The 21,780-nt window shown below is 34.4% G+C and overlaps 1 protein-coding gene and 1 long non-coding RNA gene across 2 annotated transcripts in view; one reads left to right on the top strand and one right to left on the bottom strand.

Annotated features, from left to right (window-relative positions):
• LOC127841926 (uncharacterized) overlaps positions 1–21,780 on the top strand; it is a 33,019-nt gene that overhangs the window by 9,027 nt on the left and 2,212 nt on the right. The window contains exon 2 of the long non-coding RNA XR_008031434.1: positions 21,320–21,466. This is a non-coding gene — a long non-coding RNA (uncharacterized LOC127841926). The remainder of the gene's footprint in view (positions 1–21,319; positions 21,467–21,780) is intronic.
• Positions 1,106–14,459, bottom strand: LOC127841921 (homeobox protein HEX homolog pha-2-like). The gene is made up of 3 exons (XM_052371062.1): positions 13,529–14,459; positions 2,706–2,859; positions 1,106–2,234 (listed from the first exon to the last, which is right to left on the bottom strand). Exons 1-3 carry the CDS (start codon positions 14,010–14,012, stop codon positions 1,973–1,975), a joined length of 900 nt encoding a protein of 299 aa, XP_052227022.1. The 5' UTR covers positions 14,013–14,459; the 3' UTR covers positions 1,106–1,972.

Below are 21,780 nucleotides of genomic sequence, written 5' to 3' on the forward strand. Positions count from 1 at the left end.
CATTGGAAAACGAAGCAAGCAGAAATAGAAATGTTATTTAATCCTGCTGGTGGCGCCTTACATGTGGACGCCGATGGTTGATATACCTTAGAATATATAAATAATAATAGCATCCCGTTGAAGGCACCATAATATAAACGCATTGAATGATGTTTATTACTTTAATAAACGTGTAAATTAATAATTTGTTGTCTATCACTCGGTGTGTATCGGCAAACATACAACATTTTGCGTTATTACGCACATTCATCAACAATGATTTGTTTAATAACCACGTATTAAATTCAATCAAAGTTATGAAATGGTCAAATTTATGGATAATTGGAAAAAAAGTTCGATTCCAGCATGATTTGACACATATTTGTTGATCGAAAAAAACTATTTGTTTTAGGCTGTGCATTAAGGTTGCATAGAGGTGACATTCACTCCTCTTTTTTTAAATCACTCCTCTTTTGTTAAATTGCACTCTTCTTGTTTCTATCTCATTTCCACGACATACTAAGTCGAGGGAAAAACTTACTAACTCGTGGTAACGACTTAGCCTTTTCGTGGGAATGACTTACTCAGTCGAGGAAACGAGATAGAAAAAAGAGGAGTGCAAAACTAAATAAAGGAGGAGTGCAAAGAAAAAAGAGAGATGCGGTAAATAAAGGAGGGTGCATTAAAAAATTACTGCGCCGCTCTGTTTTTAATTGCAATCCTCTATTATGTTGTTATGCACTCCTCTTTTTTACGTTCGCTCGTACATTTTCGGATATCGTAGCCGGAAATTCTCATGGAATATAATGTGAAAAAAACGAGCATTTTGCATCGCGTTAAATATATGTTTCCAGACCACATCTAGCTTTGCAATGTTGGCTTTTACTATAAAGAACATTGATTTTAATGTGTTTACTTAATTTTTCGGAATATTTTACCAAATATTTGTTGATTTTGAGTGTTTATGGGCTTTTAAGAATAACAAATTCATATGAATATTTAAGTGTGATCAATAGAATTTCATTTCAAATCTAAATGTACACACGTACAATAACGCACATAACATATTTAAGAAAAACACAATACACATGTAGCTACGTTACATTGTGATACATTATCTTTATACAGACCCTGGCCATTTTCTGCACATTTACATAGTCAGCTCGATAAACGACATTCTTACGTTTGGACTAAGTAAATCGATTTAAACTGAACCGATTGGCTGCTCATATAGTTTGCATTTAAAACTTTGCCCACTTTTACTTTAAAACTAGAAAGCCAACTATATAAACAAAAAATAATTAACACTTCTTCTTAAAACGGTCAATTCAAAGCAATTTGGGTTGAAATATCTTAAATAACATGAACTTAAGTTGTATCTGGACCGCGACCATGGTAAAATAGTCCATTGTGTGTTGTTATACGTCGTCTTGTATTGCGGTTACTATCTGCACAGCAATGTACAAGACGAACAGAAATGTGAAAGTCAAAACAAGTTTATTCAAACGAATAAAATAACGCATTGCTATATGAAAACACAATATCAATTTAAATAATCAGCATATGCATATAATAGTTTGTAGTAACCCCCAAATGGTTTAAGTATGACATGTACACACGAATATTTATTTCAATAAAATAATTGAACACTCTGAATTAAAATCTATGACAGAGATAGTCGTTCTTTGATAAAGCTTTCACGAAAAACATATATTTGTGAACACACTTTTAAAATGATCTGTGTCCATATTAGCGATGGTCCCAAATTAGATCACTTACATTAACTCCTAAGAAAGTCATCAAGGAAGTGATTTTTTTCAGTTACACATAAGTTGGATTGGGTGAAAAATAAACGTCAACTAGTATAGTAATACCATTCTACCGGTATATCAGCCACGCAAAGTACGCGCTGATCGGCTAAATATCCGGCGACTAGAGGTGTTCATATTGAACAATAATGAACATACATGATAAATGCAATCCATTCATTCCATCACTGCAGTGACCTTACTTCCTGTGGACTCTGAAACGGGTCAGCCAGTGCCTTCACGTGACGGGAGGTGACGTCATGACTGTTGTTGTGCTCGTCATTGCTGTCGTCATCGCTTTCTGAGCCCAAGTGTGCGTACATGTTGATATCGCCGAGTTTGGCCTTCTGCTGCTCGAGATGTTGCTTACGCCACTTTATTCGTCTGTTCTGAAACCACACCTTCACCTGGGCCTCTGTCAGGTTCAGTGATGATGCCAGGTAGTACCTAAAACAAGAATGAACACGTTTTAGTTTACCAAGTTATACCGGTAGCATTTGTCCCAAAATGTGTACCAGCAACTGGGATGTTGATATGAATACTGAAATAGCTATGGCACTTGTCGTGAAACTGTCCACTTCAAGCCCTGGACTTAAACTCAAACTATCATGATCATAACCATGGTATTGAAAAGTATCGCGTATATTTGTTCATTGAAGAAACGGGTTGGTTAATAAGACCATGTGTTGTTATTAAACCAAATAGAATGATCTATATGTTTGCCACATTTTTTAATTTAAGCACTTAAGCATTTACAAAGAGTGCCGTTCATTCATTCTGTACAGAGAAGTAATCATTATTTAAAACTTGACTTGTTTGTCTATTTGTCGATAACAAAAATAATTCAGATTTATCCAAGTATTAAAAAAAGCTCAACTAGACCACATAGTATCAAGCAACAACTCAGCGAAGGCTCACCTTTCCGTGCCGACCATGTATTGCTGTCTCTCAAACTCCGCCTCCATTCTCTCAAGCTGCTCGGGCGTGAAGATCGTACGTACCCTCTTGCCCTTAGATTGCTTGCTCCACGTTGACTGCGGGAGCGCCGGCGGAGACTTCGACTCACACTTCTCTGAAATATACAAATAGGAATTTAGCACGATACCCCCTAGATGTTCTATCAAAAACGTCATCCCAAATAATGTGTATTAGTTATTTATGTAATTCTTTATGTTATGCATTCTTTATATAATGATTTTCATATTTTCTTTAGAATATTCTAAGATTATAAATACACATAACACCGTATAGTTATTTATAAGCTGTTTGGTATTATAGTTAAATTAATAGCGTACATATGATCCTTTCATTAAAAATCGAGCAGGATAAAACCGCAACGTAGTAAAAGAATACATTGTTGTTAGACTACTCTGTAAAACATGTCCCGAGCCGAAACAGAACATTGTTAAATGTATTTTCATTTAAGTAGCACAGCTTTGTAACAAATCATGTTACAGTCAAAATGATTTTCGCGTTTTCTTTCCATAACTGTTAATAAAGAAGAAATTATCCTTCTGGTGAGTGACTGTTAAACAAAAATCTCGAGATTATAATTCCCTCGTGGTACAATTCCTAGCACCTACTCGTTCTTTATTGATCAATAAACAATTCAAATCAATTATTGTTTCTGTATCAGAGGGGGTAATCACGTGACAAACAAGATGGCGGCGTCCATGCTGAGGCAGGTATTGTTCGTCGTTTTTTACCCTATATTACTTATATTATTATTTTTTTATTCCGCTCACTTTCCAGCCATATAAGAAAGATAGTTACTGACTTTTATTTCTAAGTAATATTCGCTCTAAATCTCGACTTTACTCGGTGCAAAATTTCTGAGAGGGATGACCTAATTAGGGCTCCACTAAGAAATTTTGCACCGAGTAAAGTCGAGATATAAAGCGAATTTAAGTACGATATAAACGCTCATCACCTTTTTACTGATATGGCTGGAAAGTGAGCGTCATTTAAAAAATAAACAGAAGTAATAAAGTGTATAATACGGCGAAAAATAACTGTCTCGGTATGGACGTCGCCATCTTTACTATCACGTGATTACCCCCTCACCATACACCCGCTAATCTTCAAATAGAATAAAAATCACAAAACAGCCCTATTCCTATTCATAAGTCGTGATAAATCAAAGCGCTAAAGGCCCCGAAGTTGTTCGGTTTTGAATGTATTTAATATTACTTACAGTCACAAGACACGAAGTTCGACCTTTTAACGTAGGCCAAACGAACGGCCATGAAAAATGCAAACACTAATGTAATTTAATTTTAATTTTCTAAAGTGGTGAGATTTTGCAAAAACATCAACGATGAAAATGACATTGATTTACAATGTCCCATAATTGTATACAGTATTCACAAACTCCACTTTACCTTATGATAACAAAGAAGGAACAATATATTCAACGTATATCTAAGTTGGCGCTTAGGAAACAAGTAGTAGCAAAGTGTCAGCGTTGCGATGAAGACCCAGATCATAAGCTAATTTGCTCTATGCATGAGTGTACCTGTCGCTTTTTGTGAGAATAACAAAGAATGAACCACAACATAATCATAATAATCAGTGTTTTGATATCAACGAGTATTGTATTAAATGTTCAATCAAACCACAGGAAAGAAAGTCCTCCCCCCCCCCCGTCACCAATATTTTTTGACGAACGTACCATCTACTGCAATGCATACGTCGTAAATTGAGAATTGTCCCTATAGTTTCAATGGGTCAATACTTTCTTATCGTGTGAATTTATTCCCTAAATTTCATCCTAAAACTCCATGTACTGAGTCGCACGTGTATATTTAGTTAATGCACCTGGTCTGTTGCATGAAAAGCATGCGCAGAATTTGACAGACGACAGCAACAATTTCGTGCTCTTATTAAAACACGTTTTTACATGACGTTTTTTTGTTATATATAGAATGGTGTACCCTGTGGATGCATAAGAAGGGCTTTAAGCCACAACTATTAACGCGTGGCTAGAGAAAAACGAAATATACATGTACTGGAATTAATTTGATACCGCGTTTATTGTTTACTGGTTGTTGATTTCACTCGCATGAAGATTCAACTTCTAACCATTTAATTGTTAACTTTGTTTAAGTAACAATTGTTTATTGTTAAAAGGTATGAGAATGATGCCCGACATTGTCTTGAATGTACTGTATTCAACTCCTCCAAAATCCTTTCTACACGTTCAGCCTCTTTCTGATATTCGAAGCGTAACGTGATATCTAAAAAAGCAGCAGTGGTAGTACAGTCCAACCTGCCAATAAAAACCACTCCATGCATTTGGTCGTTGTGGTCGATGTTTCATATTAAATGGTAAAACTGTAATTATTTGTTAATCTATCTGCGGTAAACGCTTACTTCATTGATAGACGTCAATCATAAATATTAGTCGCCAGTTGACACCGCCCTCATAAGCATTCTCGGAACCGATAGGACGGGAAAATCACAGTTTGGCGACTCCAAAGTAACCTGAGAATTTCTTGCGTTGCATCTTTGTCAGCACACGTGACTCAGTAATGTGGCTTGAATATTCGATATGTTCGTCACTCTATCTCTTTTAATTTATTATCGATTTCCCCATGGGGCGTTTATGGCGATTACGTGAAGAAGAAGTTACTAAGTGCACTTTAAATTGTGTGTGTAATTCAGAAGTTTATTTACAGGTCAACGCTGAGTCTTCAAGACTACATTATGTGCATACTTGATCCTGTGACCTTTCAGGGAAAATATTTATTTTGAGCCAAAGTAGGTCAAATTTACCTCGGCTGCCCGGGTTTTCGCCAAATAAATTATATTGCTCCAAAAACGCCAGTACACCAATGAGACCTCAATGAACACTGGTAAACAATTTAAAGACCATTCATGTCTGGATGCCCTTAAAAGTACAAGGTTACTCCACCAAGGGACTGCTGACAATTTAACAAGACCTTCTTCCCGCTCCTCGCGTGTTGCGCCGTCTTTAAGGCATCTCTAGACGTCACAAGGCGTCGACCCGAATCCCAGAACAGTTTCCCCAGCGCGTTAACCATACAGAGTACGCCGACCTGGGACACTTTCATTATGTTCACAGGGCAACTCCCTTGAAATCCTGATCTGCATTTTTGCACAGGGTCCGCCTCGTCCAACCGCTACGCGGCCAGATTTAGCTGTTTCCGTCCCTCTTCCGGCGATGTAGTGAAACCACTATCCATTTACGTTAATAACCATTCTGCTGGGCGATCCTTCCAGGCTGTGGGAGTCAGCGGGAGAGGACGTCCGATCCGAGTGATGACGGTATTCGCTGGTTTAACAGAGCCGCCCTTAGGAGTTCCCCTTACCGACCCCAATTAGACGATGTAGTGAAACCACTATCCACCTACGGACAATTACCATTCCGCTTGGTGATCCTACCAAGTTCTGGGTGTCAGCGAAGTCAGCAGGAGAGGACGTCCAGGTCGAGGGATTACGGTACTCGCTTGATTAACAGAGCCGCCCCCAGAGGTTCCCCTAACCGACCCTCCTCAGACGATGTAGTGAAACAAATATCCACCTACGGAAAATTTCCATTCCGCTTGGCGATTTTTAGGAGAAGTCTTCAATAAAATCTTCTGCGGGTGACTCTCGCCCCGGTCGCGACGTGCACGCTCCAGCTGCTGACCGAGCTCTTTTAAAGTATGGAATGTACATGTACATTTATAGAGAAACCTTGATTTTGTTTACAATCGCCCTTTTCTTTTACATTTTCAACTTTAAACGCCAGCCGAAAGATTCAATCGCCATTGGCGATTTTTGAGATCGGAAACGCTAAATTATAAAATCCTGACTTGAAATAAAGCTACATGTATAAAAATACTTTTTTAAATAATTAAATTTAAAAAATGTTTAAATTGTTGTGTTTTTTCTACTTGTTAGTCCCATATTCTACGCATGAAATGTGTATTATAGATTGCCCGTTTATTCAAACCACACGTACATGTTCGTAAAATAATTATACTACGGGAGATAACATCATATTTGTCCTCACATGGCTTATTATGAGTTTATTTTTTCGTCAATGAAACATGGTATTTTAATAATTGATGAACATGCAGTATTTTTTCGACACACATAAATAATGCTTTCAGAGCCGCGACGTGCGAAAATGGGTTTTATGGCGCGTCGGCTAGCGTAGCTCAAGCCAAGTCTTTGGAATTGCACAGTCCGGCCAGGAGCTGCACTATCAGCTATAAATCACGCCAGGTTTCGTGGTCTTATTAGGTATCTTTTTACCATATCTTCGCTTGCCGTATATGGCGTAAGACAAATTTTCGCATGACGCGGGTCTTTACACATATCGTTGCACAAAACGTTTCGATAGAAACTTAAAGGCAAACAATGTTATTTATAGCAAACTGGCAAATGTCGGTATCCTATTCAGTCTTTCAAAAAACGATCTCCATACCGACAGACCGAGTACGGCAAACATGTTTGGTTAGATAGTAAAACGATTTCCGTCTTATCACAACACTATATTATTTCGGTAGTTTTTTTTTCCTCATCTTGAAGCCAATTCCGTCTGAGCAACGTTTATCGATAGTCCAAAATGTCTTTCCGGACGATTGAGTTACCGAGTATCGAGTCGAAATGCGAAGTATTATTTAAACATACATCAAACACAATAATATCGAAACATATAAATAAACATTTTAGTTGTTTTCTGTCGAGTTTAAGCGAACATGGATAAATTATTTCCGATTATAACGATTTCTTTTAATTAACAGCGTTTATCTTATCCCTATGAAAAAATAATAAAACGGACTTTATATGCATATTAAAACAAAACAGTTTTCATGTGTAAGATTATTTTTTGCTTTACACAATAAAATAATGGTTCAGTTGATTAACAAGTAAAATAGTATTGGGTTTTCCGTTTCCTCCTGCGCGCGGTATTTGTATATTTCAGAGTTAAATTGGAAGTCCGCCCTGCGTCTTTGCGAACGCATTACGCATACAGAGATATCAATATGCACGCATAGACAATTCAGTTTGCACCACGTCCGTTTGTTGTTTTTTGCTTGTATAAAGATTTTTTCTATATTTTCATCCACTGTAAAAGAAAATGTATTAAATTAAAAACAAAATTAACATAACATTTTAATCGTGTCATGCACTTCGCCTTTTATAGTAATGTGTCTTAACGTTATTCAACACACCTCTTACACGTTCGATCGTTCATGAAAAAATATCACACACCAACACACCCATACTTTTGAGAACTATAGCTGTATAATGCTATGTATTGTATACTACGGCTAATATATATTTTGGTTTTGTTAAATTATCGATGCTTAGTCTTCAGACCACCTTTACTCCGATGGTCATTTCGTATTTTTATAAAGATGAAATGAAGTGTACACATATACACCAATGCAGAGATGTAGAGAACGTTATCTACGTGTCTGACCAATGGTACTAAATATTATGTCGTGGACTTGTTATTTAGGTGTTAGAATGTTTATATTATAATTACTTATAAATGTATTGAATTAACACATGCCAGTATGCATATGTTTGACGTTAGTGTAACCAGTGTCAGTGCTCATGTAAATACCGAATGTAAACAATAACAATCAACTGGTATAAAATCATCGATTTTCTCCTCCAAAATCCTTTCTACACGTTCAGCCTCTTTCTGATATTCGAAGCGTAACGTGATATCTAAAAAAGCAGCAGTGGTAGTACAGTCCAACCTGCCAATAAAAACCACTCCATGCATTTGGTCGTTGTGGTCGATGTTCACAAACAATCCTCGTTATGTGACAAAATATAATGATGACAACGGAACTTTCCAAATTATATCATCTTTTCGCGTTTTTAACGATTAATGATTTTCATAGTTTTTGAAATCGTCAAAGAAGCCTATAACGGATATTTTAGAGCATGGTAAATGCTCAGTATTACTGTTTCCTTGCAAAAAAACTATTCTGAAACATTTTTTTCAATGTTTTCCATTTATCAAAACGTGAAAAAGTCCCTTTAAAACATATGTAATAAGGTAATTGGTTATAAGGGATGATGTTATATTTTCATTATGGACTTTATTTTTATGAAATGTGTCTTTTATAAAGATTTTAAGGCATATGTATTATAATGCTGTAACGCTTGCTCGTACTAGACAATCATCTTTCCTAACGGTACACCACTAATACATAGATTAACAAGTAATAATAAACAGAATGATTGCATTATTACAAATTTGAAAGTTAAACCAGTCATTACGCTAAGTATTCATCATCAATGACCATGCAGTTCATATTGAGCGACACTGTTTGTTAACGTACAAAATATATATATATATATATATATATATATATATATATATATATATATATATATATATATATATATATATATTTATTTATTTATTTATATATATATATATATATTCGAGACAGGACACTTTCAAAAACCATAATTATATTAATCATTGTTGCGTTAATGGGATTCACTAGACGCAATATTGATTTTCCCAAGTAATGGGTTACTAATTGCTGTTAATATAGGTTACCGTGTCATGATGCCTTGCGAAAATAAATGCTTTTCTAATTAGGTGACAATTTAAAGGTAACAAATATTATTATTATTTATTATATTATATAATAAAAGCCTGGTATACATTACGTTCCTTTTGTGCGATCACTTTGTATTTATTTACTTCATGCTTATTTTAAAACAATAAAGCTTTAATCAGGACAAACACTCCTATCAAGAAAAACTTTATTAATTGTTTATTTTCTCCAGCTTGATTTTACAAGTAATTTAAACGGATGTAAAAGAAAACCCGTATATTCAGAAAATTAGGTTCGCGTTTTTTTAAACTTTATGGTCGTAATGTATAATTAGTATTTACTTGTTCTAAAATAAATTAGGGAAACTTTTATCTCAGCATTAAAATAAAGAATATTTTCAGGTTGCTTTATTTGTTTATTCACTTCAAACGTTCGAATATTGTTTTCGCTTACAGTTTTAATACGAACGTGTATTGTATGGTAAAAGTTAGTAGAAATTAACATTCTCACACACATGTATGCTTATGCAATAATATCGTGCAAATAAAAAGCCCTTTTGAGCACTCAAATGCCAGGTAAAAACATTTTGCCCCAAATAAACTACGATAATCGTTATAAATAATAGTATCTTCAATTTAAAATTATATTGTACTTTTTTCATTTGGATGTTTGGCGCATTAGTCACCGTTCTATTAATTTAAAGTATTAACCGGAATTTAATTAAAACTTTTACTCTCTTATCGTCGTATTTATTTAATTTTTAGTTGATCATTTAATGTTCAACTTTCTCATAATTCAAGTGTTGATATAATTGCCCCTGCATTGTCCAACGGCATTTCTAATATACCTTTTTACCAGTATTTCATTAAATGTACAGCGCGGAATATCGTCATCAAATAATGTCTAATGGGTTTGTATTTGATCAATGCCCCGCCCCTCGTTTTAGTAATTTAGATACCTGAATAACAGGTAAAATGTGGCAGGGCTTGTGTAAATACGCGCTGAAAGGAATCTTCAAAAGTGAAAAAAACGTTGAATTGGACTTCAAATGGCATCCAAGGCCTTTCGAACTTTATTAAATATGAATATAAAAGAATGAACAACGTGATAGAATTATTGTACATACTGTTTATACCACCCCGTAATTATCCCTGGAGATAAAGAAGAATAATGGTAAATTGAACGTAATTGTTCATTTATTGCCATTTTTCATTGATTCAATGTGTCAACGCGCAGAAGATCAATAGGACGTTCTTGATTTTTTCTCTTTTTTTAAGAATGCAGAGAATACAAAATGCGCTCTATATGAAATATGGTATTTTGAATAAAATATGTTGAACTCATACTGAAAGAATAAATTGCTTGAGAAATATAAACACGTGTATTGACATTTCAAGCAAAGCTCAGTTAATAATCATTGTTAATAAAGTAAGAACAGTATAGTTTATTCTTCAAACGGTAAGCTTGTTATGCTTAAGTTGAATACATGTTATGTTCTGTTCTGTCATTAAGTCTGGCTTTTGTGTTGCTGTGCATATATCTCGCTATCGTAGCCGTGTCACACCCGGCAATACATTAACAATAAAATAGACAAGCGCAAATGTTACAAGGCTTGCAAGCACAAAACCTGAACAACAAAATCATTATAATAATATGCCCTCCATACTGATTTACTTTATTTAATGGAATACAATACCCTATTTCGACAGGGCAAAAATGTATGTTTGACTATCATGTTGTAAGCCTTCAATCTGAAATAAAAGCGTACATACCCTTGAAAAGGTGCTGTAAGCTCGGCTGACGGAGTTTAATTAGATTATACTGGTTAATATTCAACAAACTCTCGCCACATAGAAAAGGCAAATGTAAAAAATGCGCGTAGAAACAGCCCGAATTAATTTACAATGCGATAGCTAAGTGACGTGTAAACTAATCGAAAATTAGTTTTCCATTTCTATGGTGGTCTCGATGAAGCAGCAGTCAACAGAACCATTTTAATTACAAGTGCCAATGTATTTATTGCCAATACCTCAACTTTGTGTATACATCTTAAGCACACGTCGTCACATCTTGCATGTTCGATCACAGGCGCAGAATAACCGTTTGGCCGGTTCTGGCAAATGTCAAGTGAAACAATCGAGCAACATGAATTCTTGTTCGTGATTGGCTGTTTTCCGACTTACGTACGCTAAAAGTAATTGATTTGGTTATGTGCATATTTTTGTGGAACCTCCCTTCGGAAACCATTGAGATCTAATGGGTAGTTTCAAAATCGTTTATTAAAGTGTGTTATCTTCCATATTTCTTATTTACTAGAATATATGTTAATGTTAGGCGATCATTTGTGCTATGTCACTGTTACTTGCATGAATGAGCATACATGTATATATGTCTTTGATTTATGCATGAACATAAAATTTATTTCATTTTATTGAACTGCATGTATGTCTCAACATCTGTTGTATGACCGTGCATATACAAAGTGATAATGAACATATGTCTATTATAAATGTTGTTCGATTTCTCAACAAAGCAAACCACATGTACGACAAAGTCTATAACCACATTTGTACTCGTCTATAAAATAATCCGTTGTCATGTTGGAAACTGAAGTGTACAACGACAGTGTCACCTATCGGTATTGCCGATGAATTCATATTTCCTATGTATATAGATCAAGTTAAATAAAATAAAATAAATCATAATATTCTGCATATAAATAAATGAATGAATGAATCAATGAATGAATGAATGAATGAATCAATGAATCAATGAATGAATGATTCAATAAATGAATGAATCAATGAATCTATGAATCTATGAATCAATGAACCAATAAATGAATTAATAATAAATAAATAAATAAATAAAAACATTAATTAATTAATTAATCAATTAATCAAATTATTTATTTGTTTATTTATTTATTTGTTTATTTATTTATTATATATATATAAACTCACGCAAATGTGCTTATTAAAACTAATTTAAAAAAAAATTGTACTGGTGTTTATGTGCTGCTGTCATAAGGAAAATAAGGCAGTTAAAAAAAACATTGCACTTATTTTTCCTTGTTTTGTAAGATTTTTCAAATCGAAGGGTGCTGTTTTTGTATTACATTTTGTAACAAATAAATTGATAAATTATTTTTCGCAAATTGTAATTTCGTTAGAAAAAAAATCCTCAAAGCGGAAATTATAAGAAGTACTTGGATAATTAAATTTAAAAGATGAATTCAGATGAAATTTAATAAAATGAAAGTGATATTATGCGCATTTTCACTGTTGAATTGAGCTGAAAAGAATTAACAGGTCAAAAGAGTTGGTTAAAATGTGGTAACTGGCCAATTATCTGCAATTCATCTTGCTACCAGTTGTTTATAAAAAATATATATTATATTCAATATTTTAGATGACTGTACAGTCCTCTAAGCAGAGCGGAACTGTCTTTTTATTAGGGTCGAAGTTAGTGTTCGTGTATCGCATGCACGAATCTGCACTAAAACTAAATTTAGATTCGCATCGTACATGCATGATCAGTTGTCAAAAGCATTATCTTTCTCTTTCCGGGATATTGTTTAACTATGTTGATGATGCATTAACAAAAATAAGTGTATATGAAATGAAAACACCAACAATAAACAACGGTTGCGATAGACACCTATAAAAATAGCATATACTGTTAGATGCAATCACTTTAAAGTAATGTTTTATTCATTACTTGTTATAATATTAGTTTTAGATACTTCAGCCATATAGTTACAGAACTTTCATTCGACTGACATCTCGACGTTTGAACGTTTAGTTCTCTGATTTGGGATTTCCTCATAATATAAGTTTTGCTCTTATTGCGGATGTTGATATGAGCATATGAACATTTCCATGGAATGATATTGTCTTCATGTATTTTGTTCGACTCAAGTAAATATTGTGTTGTTGTTTTTTTATTTAGGAATATTATAATCTAGCAAATAATTTACAGCGATTATTTATTATTCAATCGAACGTTTTCCAACACAATAGCTAACTGTTAACTACATATTTTATTTAAGGAATAAATGTCACTCATTTGAAATATATTTAATAGAATACTGATTAAATGAATGATACATTTTTTTTAAAGTAAGATAATGTCAGGTATTTTAATGTGTCCATGTTTGTGCCTCGATTTGTGTTCATAAACTATTTTAAGAGTATTTACCCAACTGTCCAGGCGATTCCGTCTGCTGTATGTACGCAGACGACAAACTCGTATGTGACGTCAGGTGAGGGATGTCCGCGAGGGCGTTTGGGTGACCTTGATACGGATGTGTCGCTTCAAGCAGACGTTGATGACGTCTCGAAATAAACGTTTCCTTTGATTTTTCATTGTCAAGGAACAGGTTCCGTGAATTAATGTTACTGTCGTCCGCGCCGTCAGACGAACTTGTGGACTCGGGCCGTCTGTCTGAATTAAGAATGGCGTCTATTGAGAACTTATCACTTTTGCTTCTGTGAGACTGTGTAGAGCGCGCGTTCGTTTGTCCGTTCGTGAGACAAAAAGGCACCGTTGGTAACGATGGAAACGTTCTGTAAGCCTGAGACAAAAAAGCCGGATGTAGCGACATATCGTAAGACTTCATGGAGTATGCAAAAGGCCAGAAAGTGTTGGCCATAGCCATCATGTGTGCCGAGGTAGCCTGCATCGCGCCCGCAGTGAGCTATCCGTATGTTTTAGTGTTCAGCTATTGATTCTTGAACACTGAAATACTGTTAATCCCACAAGAAGAATAATTTTAAAGTATTTTGATATATTAACACCAATCATCTAAACCCACTTTTTTGTTCTTTCCTTTTTAACTTTCACAATGAAAAATATGCTCAGAGCAATGTTTCAAGAGTCCGAGTCTGTATTCGCCGAGTTGATTATATGTAGCTGCGTATATGTATCAAAGTTCATCAACAACAAATCTTGGGTCCGATGGTCATCTCAAAGCTGCAACCACTTAACTCTGCGCCCGCTGGTCATTAAGATCTTATATACGCGCTACGGTCACTGTGATCGCGCAGCCTCTAATTTGTCACCATTCGTTTACTCTTCCTCGCACTTGACACTGATTCGATTAACTGTTCCTTGCGAGTTCTTTTATTGATAATTGCAATATTGAATCATGATAGCAATCTAATCTCCTTAAAACCATTTATCGGACTATAAAAATCAATTTGCATAGCCCCTCCCGGCGCTTTGGTGTCATTTACAAATTATAAGCCTTGTACCGGATACCCATTGGCTGGCGTAATATTGGGAGGACCGTTTGATATGCACTATTCGGATTCGCTTCTTAAATCCAATAATCTCTGAACGCGTAGCAGTCTCATTAGACTGTACGAAAGAGTATTACACGTTTTTCATGCGGCTATAACTATTAGTTTAAAAAAATGTGAGCACCAGGTTTACGCTTCGACATCTTTTTCAAAGGCCCAATATGTACTACCTAGGTGCAATTGCAACTCAAACAAGAAATATCTTCAAAAAGATATTCGGCGTATAATCTGTATATTGGAATATTTACATTTTGAGATAATTAAATTTAAAGCTGATGTTTTAATTTTGTCTTTTTTCCAGCTGTCTGTTAATTATCCACCACATGAAATGTTTGTTATGCAGTGTATTGCATATAAATGCATTCACATTGTAATTTATGTCTTTACAGTTTATATATCATCGCATAGTTCATATCACATTTCCTTTGCACGTTTGTGATCTTACATATCTCATTGCATATACATTGTTGTGTTATTTATTAGGTGAAGCTAAGCATAAAAAGGGTGGGGCTTGCCTATGATAATATTTATTTGTTTCGAGCAGCATATCTTGCAATTCTTGCCGAACCTGTATAATTCAAAAGTATGACTTTATTCCGAATAATAGTCCAAATCTAAAGAGATTGACTAAATAAACGCGTACTTACGTTAAATATGACATAAAAATCACCTTTGAATCAAGCCGAAATCAGCGTAAATATATTATGCACATATATTCAAGCTGCTAACTTGCATACATACATACGTACGTACTTACTTACGTACGTATCCCTATATTTTTTTAATTAGCCAATCCAATATTAGAGTATCTACTGGCGGAAAAATGTCTCATACATTTTATTGGCTGTTGTAAAGGTAAAAAAGGGTGAACAGCTGGGTTAAACAGCTAAAAAATGCAAAGGACTTACAAACGGTACACGAATACTTAAATTCACATTAAACAAAACATGTTGTGTTTTTATTTCAAAAGTGGAACATTTTGTATACACTTTTTTTGATAAAAAGTTTAAGTTTTAAGCTAGCATCTTTGAAATAATTGTATATGTTAATAAAAGTAACTCATATTAATATATAAAACAGTTGCATGGTGTTACACCTACCAGCGAAACGCTCTCAAAGTGTGTATTCGCATAGATATATGTCCGATAAATCAACATTCATTAAAACCTATTAGATGCTTTAATCAGATGTTATCAGTATGTGTATCGACTTTTTTAATCGCACTGTATATGAACAGCTGATTGCTGTTGAAGGATAATTTCATTTAACTACAAAGTTTTATTACTTTTTTTAGGTTTAGATTGTGAATATAAAGGGGTGCATTCCAATCGTTTACGCACACGATTGTTCAGACTGCATGAACAGTTAATAGTTTGTTTCATTTTATTGGACGTGTATAATTTTATTGATTTCCACATCAATTCAAGCGCACACAAATACGACAACGCCGACGGCAAGATACCGGAAAGTTTCTGCTTAAGTAAATGTTAAAGGAACAGTTGACTGAATGAAAGTCTAAAAGGCTATCACAAAGAAAACACTTTTTTAGAATAAGTACACATAAATGAAACAAAAGTGTAGAAATATCGCAATCGGAAAATCAAAAATATTTATCATGGGAGATTGGTATTTTGCGAGCAAGTAAATGTTGATGTTATTTCTAATTAGCTGGACGTGTATTTATGGTATTGTTTTAATTAAAATGAAATTCACATCAATGTTTAAAGCATTAAATTTCAGAAACGTATGATGTTTGATGAAGAAGGAAACTATGAAAATCAAAAACCTTTATTAAGAAATGTATCATGAAGTATGACTGACCTATAACCATAATACTATTTTCTCTTTGAATTCAAACCTATTCTAAAGTTTTCAAAGTAAATTCCTAATAAATTGAGTATCATCTGCTACACAGTTTTACTTTCACCACCACCATCATCACAGATAAACCATCAACATCGTCTACAACTGCGACATTAGATTGGACCTTAATTTTTTTTCTATAATAACAGTTTTCCGCAGTTTTTTTTACGGAACTATTTCAGATATTGAGCTGATTTTTGTATGTGATTATACCAACATGACCACAGATAAAGTGTGTTCGTTCCGGCCCATTGATATTTTTTGAAGTTATGGGCCTTGGACTAAATTTTCTTTATAATAACCGTTTTCCCGGTCTGTGTATGGGGCATAATAATAAGCTTAGTGTCTAAAAGAGTTACGAAAAAATCCGTCCATCATTTCATTTTCCTGACTTTTTTGCAAACGATTTAAGATATTGGCCTGCGTTCCGTTTGTTATGCGAAGTTATGGGACTTGGACTAAGAAAAAGAAACTTTCCGGTTCAAATTAATGACAATTGTCCATATCACCTCTCTAATTGCTTCCAACATTATTTGTTTTTCACAAATTATTAGCGTCAGTAATTTTCAGACCTACGACGTCCTGGCAAGCCCATATTTTGTTGGTATAAAACGCAGGTTAATTTTAGTTCCTTTTAATACTAATTCTATGTCGGCGATGATTATTTGCGCAATAACGTAGATGTACGTGTATTTTATGCAAGAAACACAATATTCGATAAAAGCTGAAAGTGTCTTCCCTATTAACCCTTCGTGGACTGCACATGCTTATCTGGATCGACACTTGACAAACATGCATTAAGCCCTGTTTTCCCACAACGAGGCTTTATTACTTATATGGTGCGTGTTACATTTTTAAGTTTATTAAGTACCTAGGTCAATCAGACAATCCCGTATCTGGGGCGATTGCATTTTAACTAGTTATGCTATTGATTTGATCAAATATATTTGGGAACTATACGCCGTTGTAAATATTCATTCAAATAAACTACCGGAATTAACTTTCGATTAAAAACATTATTATAAACAATAAAAAGGTTTGAAAGAGTTATTCATTAAAACAAGCAATTCAAATACAATGTATGTGCAATTTTATTGTCAAGGGGGTATGTATGAATTAAATATTTGCATTTTATTTTCTAAATCTTAAACCAAAACATGAATATGGAATATGCTTATCAAATCCATCTGAACGGCCAAAATGATAATGACATTCGTTTCCACTAACATTACCAAAATAATAAGGGTAGATAGGTCGGTATAACAGTGTTTATTATGTCCCCAAGTCTATACTGTTTTTTTTCCCTGTCTGTTGGTTTGTTGGTTTGTTTGCGTCAAACTTTAACATTGGCCATAACTTTTGCAATGCATGTTATCTCATGGAGCTGCACATTTTGAGTGGTGAAAAGTCAAGGTCAAAGTCATACTTCAAGGTCAAAGGTCAAATATATGTGGGGCATAGTGTTTCACAAACGCATCATGTTTAACTTTATTTATTTCCCAACTTAACTAAGAATATGCCATGATGTGAGGAAACTTCCCAACGTCTAAATAAAAATCATGTTAAAGTTGGTTTTTGTTAATGTGAAGTTCATTTAGCGAATGTAGCCAGATGTATCGCAAACTTATTAATTGTGTAAAATAATTGAATTTAATCGAATTAAGTAAATAAGAGAGAAAACCCATCATGGATTAAACACAAACTTAAACGCTTAAACTTAAATTATATCGGTTGGGAAAACTACATTTTCAACGCTCTGACTTTCTTATGATGGTACCATTTATCAAATGTTTGCTGAAATAAAAAATCTGTAACGACGCCGTTATCAACAATGTTAATTATTTTAGTTTAAAAGCTATATAGTATGTCTATGTGCCGTATAAACAGAATCGCACATGTAATACCTCAGTCACAAATAGACACCGATCACCGTCCGATCAGCGGCCGACGTATTTTTTCGCTCATCGGCCGGCGCAAGCCCGACGAGCGGAAATAAACGTCGGCCGCTGATCGGAGGCTGATCGGTGTCTATTTGTGACTGAGGTTTTAAACTTTGTCACTCATCGGACGGCGGACGGCTCCGACGTGTCAAGTCTTCCCGATGCCTGGAGATCGGACACATCGGCCGGCGACCGGATTATTTGTGACTGAGGCATTATAAGTGGGATTGCCCAACATTGTACGTATCTTTCGTACATGAATGATTTTGTTCACTGTTAAGCATAAAATTATTTGCAATAGCATACAACTCTAATTTCCTTTTTTCGGCAACCATTCTTCTGAAGTTTAGTTTTAGTTCTTTATTCATCCGCACTACTAAGGAGCCATACTCGCTTTAACCTCATGTAGTCGCTTAAATTGACTGTCCAACATCTTTGAAATATTCATTCCAGCTTTCAATATTTTTTTAATATCGCACTAAGTTCTTAACATAGTTGAATAAATGTACTTTGTTTATTTATTTTATGTGCATTAGAGCCTAAAACAGTGATATTCTTGCGCAATTTTAATAGTAATATTCGTATTTAGATCTAGCATGACTAACAATGTTTCTAATTAAATAATAAACCGATATTTCACACTAAGTTATTAAGTGAATATAATTTTGTTTATCCCAGATGTATTATAATACTATTATTATCACATTCCATTGTGCTCCAATTTGTCTTATTCGATGACGGGCGAGGATTGAATGTAGTTGTTAAAGGAAAGACCGCTAGTAGTCAGTTATGAGATCAAATTACTTTAGATATGTTTCATTTACGGATTTAATTGCATTAAATGGAGTGTATTCTTCTAGAAAGGCTAAGCAATTAAATACATATTTTACAGCAGTCATATAATAGCGACTTATTCAAAAATGGAATATCAATTATGGCGTCTAAAGAGGACTTTGTACGAAGTCTATTTCACTGTGTATACCATTTAACTAATATTAATTACTAATGTTGTTTTGTGGCAGCTGAGTCATATACAAATTCTTCTACACGCGTTTTAATGTTCGGTTGGCAGGTCTTCCGTTCGGACGTAGGACAATAATGTTGTTATGGGAATTATGAAGACTTCACCTTTGGTAGACAGAAGTTATCCAAAACACAGACATACATCAAATAAGTAAAGTAAATCATACCGGCTGGTAATTGTATTCGTGCAATTCTATGTCTGCGTATACGAAAATACACAGCAAATAAAACTGACTCGAGTAAAATGTGGCTGTTGGGCGGCATATTTTTGTCAAAGAAAAAAGCTCATGTTGCAAACTCAGCCGGCATCCTGAAAATTACAAAAAAAGAATATAGGTACACCTTGCTTCAAGAAGAATTGCCAATAATATCATGTTTGAACTTTGAAACTGGCATGCCAAGATCAGAAATCTACGACTGCCACCCAAGGTTGTGGCCATAATTTCATCAACAAATTAATCCCGTGTATCTGGTAAAGATTTTAGCGTCTTATTTATAAACAAATATAAATCTGCCCACACCTTTGTCGGCAACATTTAACACATGTGAATCGTTTATGATTCTCGAAAAAGCTTCTATCACATAGAGAATCGCGACTTACCGTATTAAAATTGTCATATAATGGATTATTTTTACAACAAAATGTACATGATATGTTTCACGTATTTTCTCATGTTTCTGCGCATGATTACAAAACAAAAGATATGCCTCAGACTAAAGGGGAACTATTTTGTATACATTAATCACTGTATGTAGACGAAATAGGTATTGTGCTACATCTATTTGCGTATACGCAGCTTATATATGAACTTTGGGAAATCTACATGAATTTGCGTATGCATCTGCTTAATATGACATATGTTACATGTAGCAGCGTACACGCTCACGGGAAATTAACAGTATTTATATAGGCATTTTTTATTGAAAACTGTGTTAATCTATATCACATACGCAGATGAAAGATACATTTGTGTATTTTGTTTATACAGATTGATTTGGAAATAAAGCTTATATTGTGCATCTGTTATGTCGCAGAATGTGTCCTCTTGCCAATAATTAGTACGCAACCAGTTAAAAAAAACTTGTTCGTAAGTCGTACAAAAAAGCCATTTTATTAACTTTTATTTCTGTCCCACTCATATGCTTTTCCATTTGTTTCAAGGTGTTAAGACATTACGATATTATAGTAAAGGAGCCATTGGTATTTTTACATTATCAACACAACACAGTAAAAAGCTACACATATTACTATAAAAAACATCAAGTATCGGATGATTTGATTTTAAGTATTAATATGAATTATGCTATGATATATGTTTAATGGCTAAAATATATATTGAATAATCGAGTATATCAAATTACTATAAGTTGATAGCCCGCAAAGCATTCACACGGTTCTTTCTGCTATTGAAACAAATACTGTTCGGTATAATATTGGCTTGTAATTGTAAGTAAAATGTATATTTCTTGAAGCCGGCAAGTTTGTTGAACTGGAGCGAATCTCGGTGGAATTAATTACAATGTCTTGAGTAAATGGCGCATAAATCTTCTACTGCCTCAAATGGTAAAATGTTGCTGTTGATGTCATTGTTTAAGAAATAATATTTTTCTATCATGGTTTGTTGTCGAATAACCCACAGTAAGGAGTATAGATGCGTAGGAATTAAATAACGAGTGCGAATCACGATTCTGATTGATTTGGTTCAAGCTTTTGGACGTGAACTATATTTTTCAATACCCCGCCCTTCTTAGTACAAAGTTTACTATTTAGTGACGTTATTGAATTGTACAAACATATGACGTCGTTTTCATTCATAAATATGTAATACGTAATATTTAAATATTCCTCACGCCCATTCTAGGTGCGCGAGGCACACTGAAGACTATATAAGATCTACAGATATTCCCTATTCAAGAGTCGCCAGCGGAATATGGCGTCTGCCCTTGGATGGCAGACCAATTCGTTGTCACTTCCGGTGTGCGGGAAAGCGTACGCGCCAGTGGCACAGGTGATACATCTACATATAGACAACAATATTGTACCTGAGCTTTTAAATACATTTGTCATTTGACAATAACAATCGTAAGCTAATATTTCATTCGATGGCTAGGTAGGTAGATAGATGATTTTGTATAGATTTCTTCATTAGAATGCTTGCTTTATATGACCATGATATTTTAGGCAAATATGTTGTAACCATATGGCGGTAACAAATGTAACATTGGACTTTTGCTATATGGTCAGGCGATCGTCTTTTCCGAAAATATGAATTCTGGCGCGTGTTTTGGGCTATATCTCGTAGCTCTACGCCAATCAGAGCCC

Source organism: Dreissena polymorpha, chromosome 8 (genome assembly GCF_020536995.1).
Source record: "Dreissena polymorpha isolate Duluth1 chromosome 8, UMN_Dpol_1.0, whole genome shotgun sequence".
NCBI lineage: Eukaryota > Metazoa > Mollusca > Bivalvia > Myida > Dreissenidae > Dreissena > Dreissena polymorpha.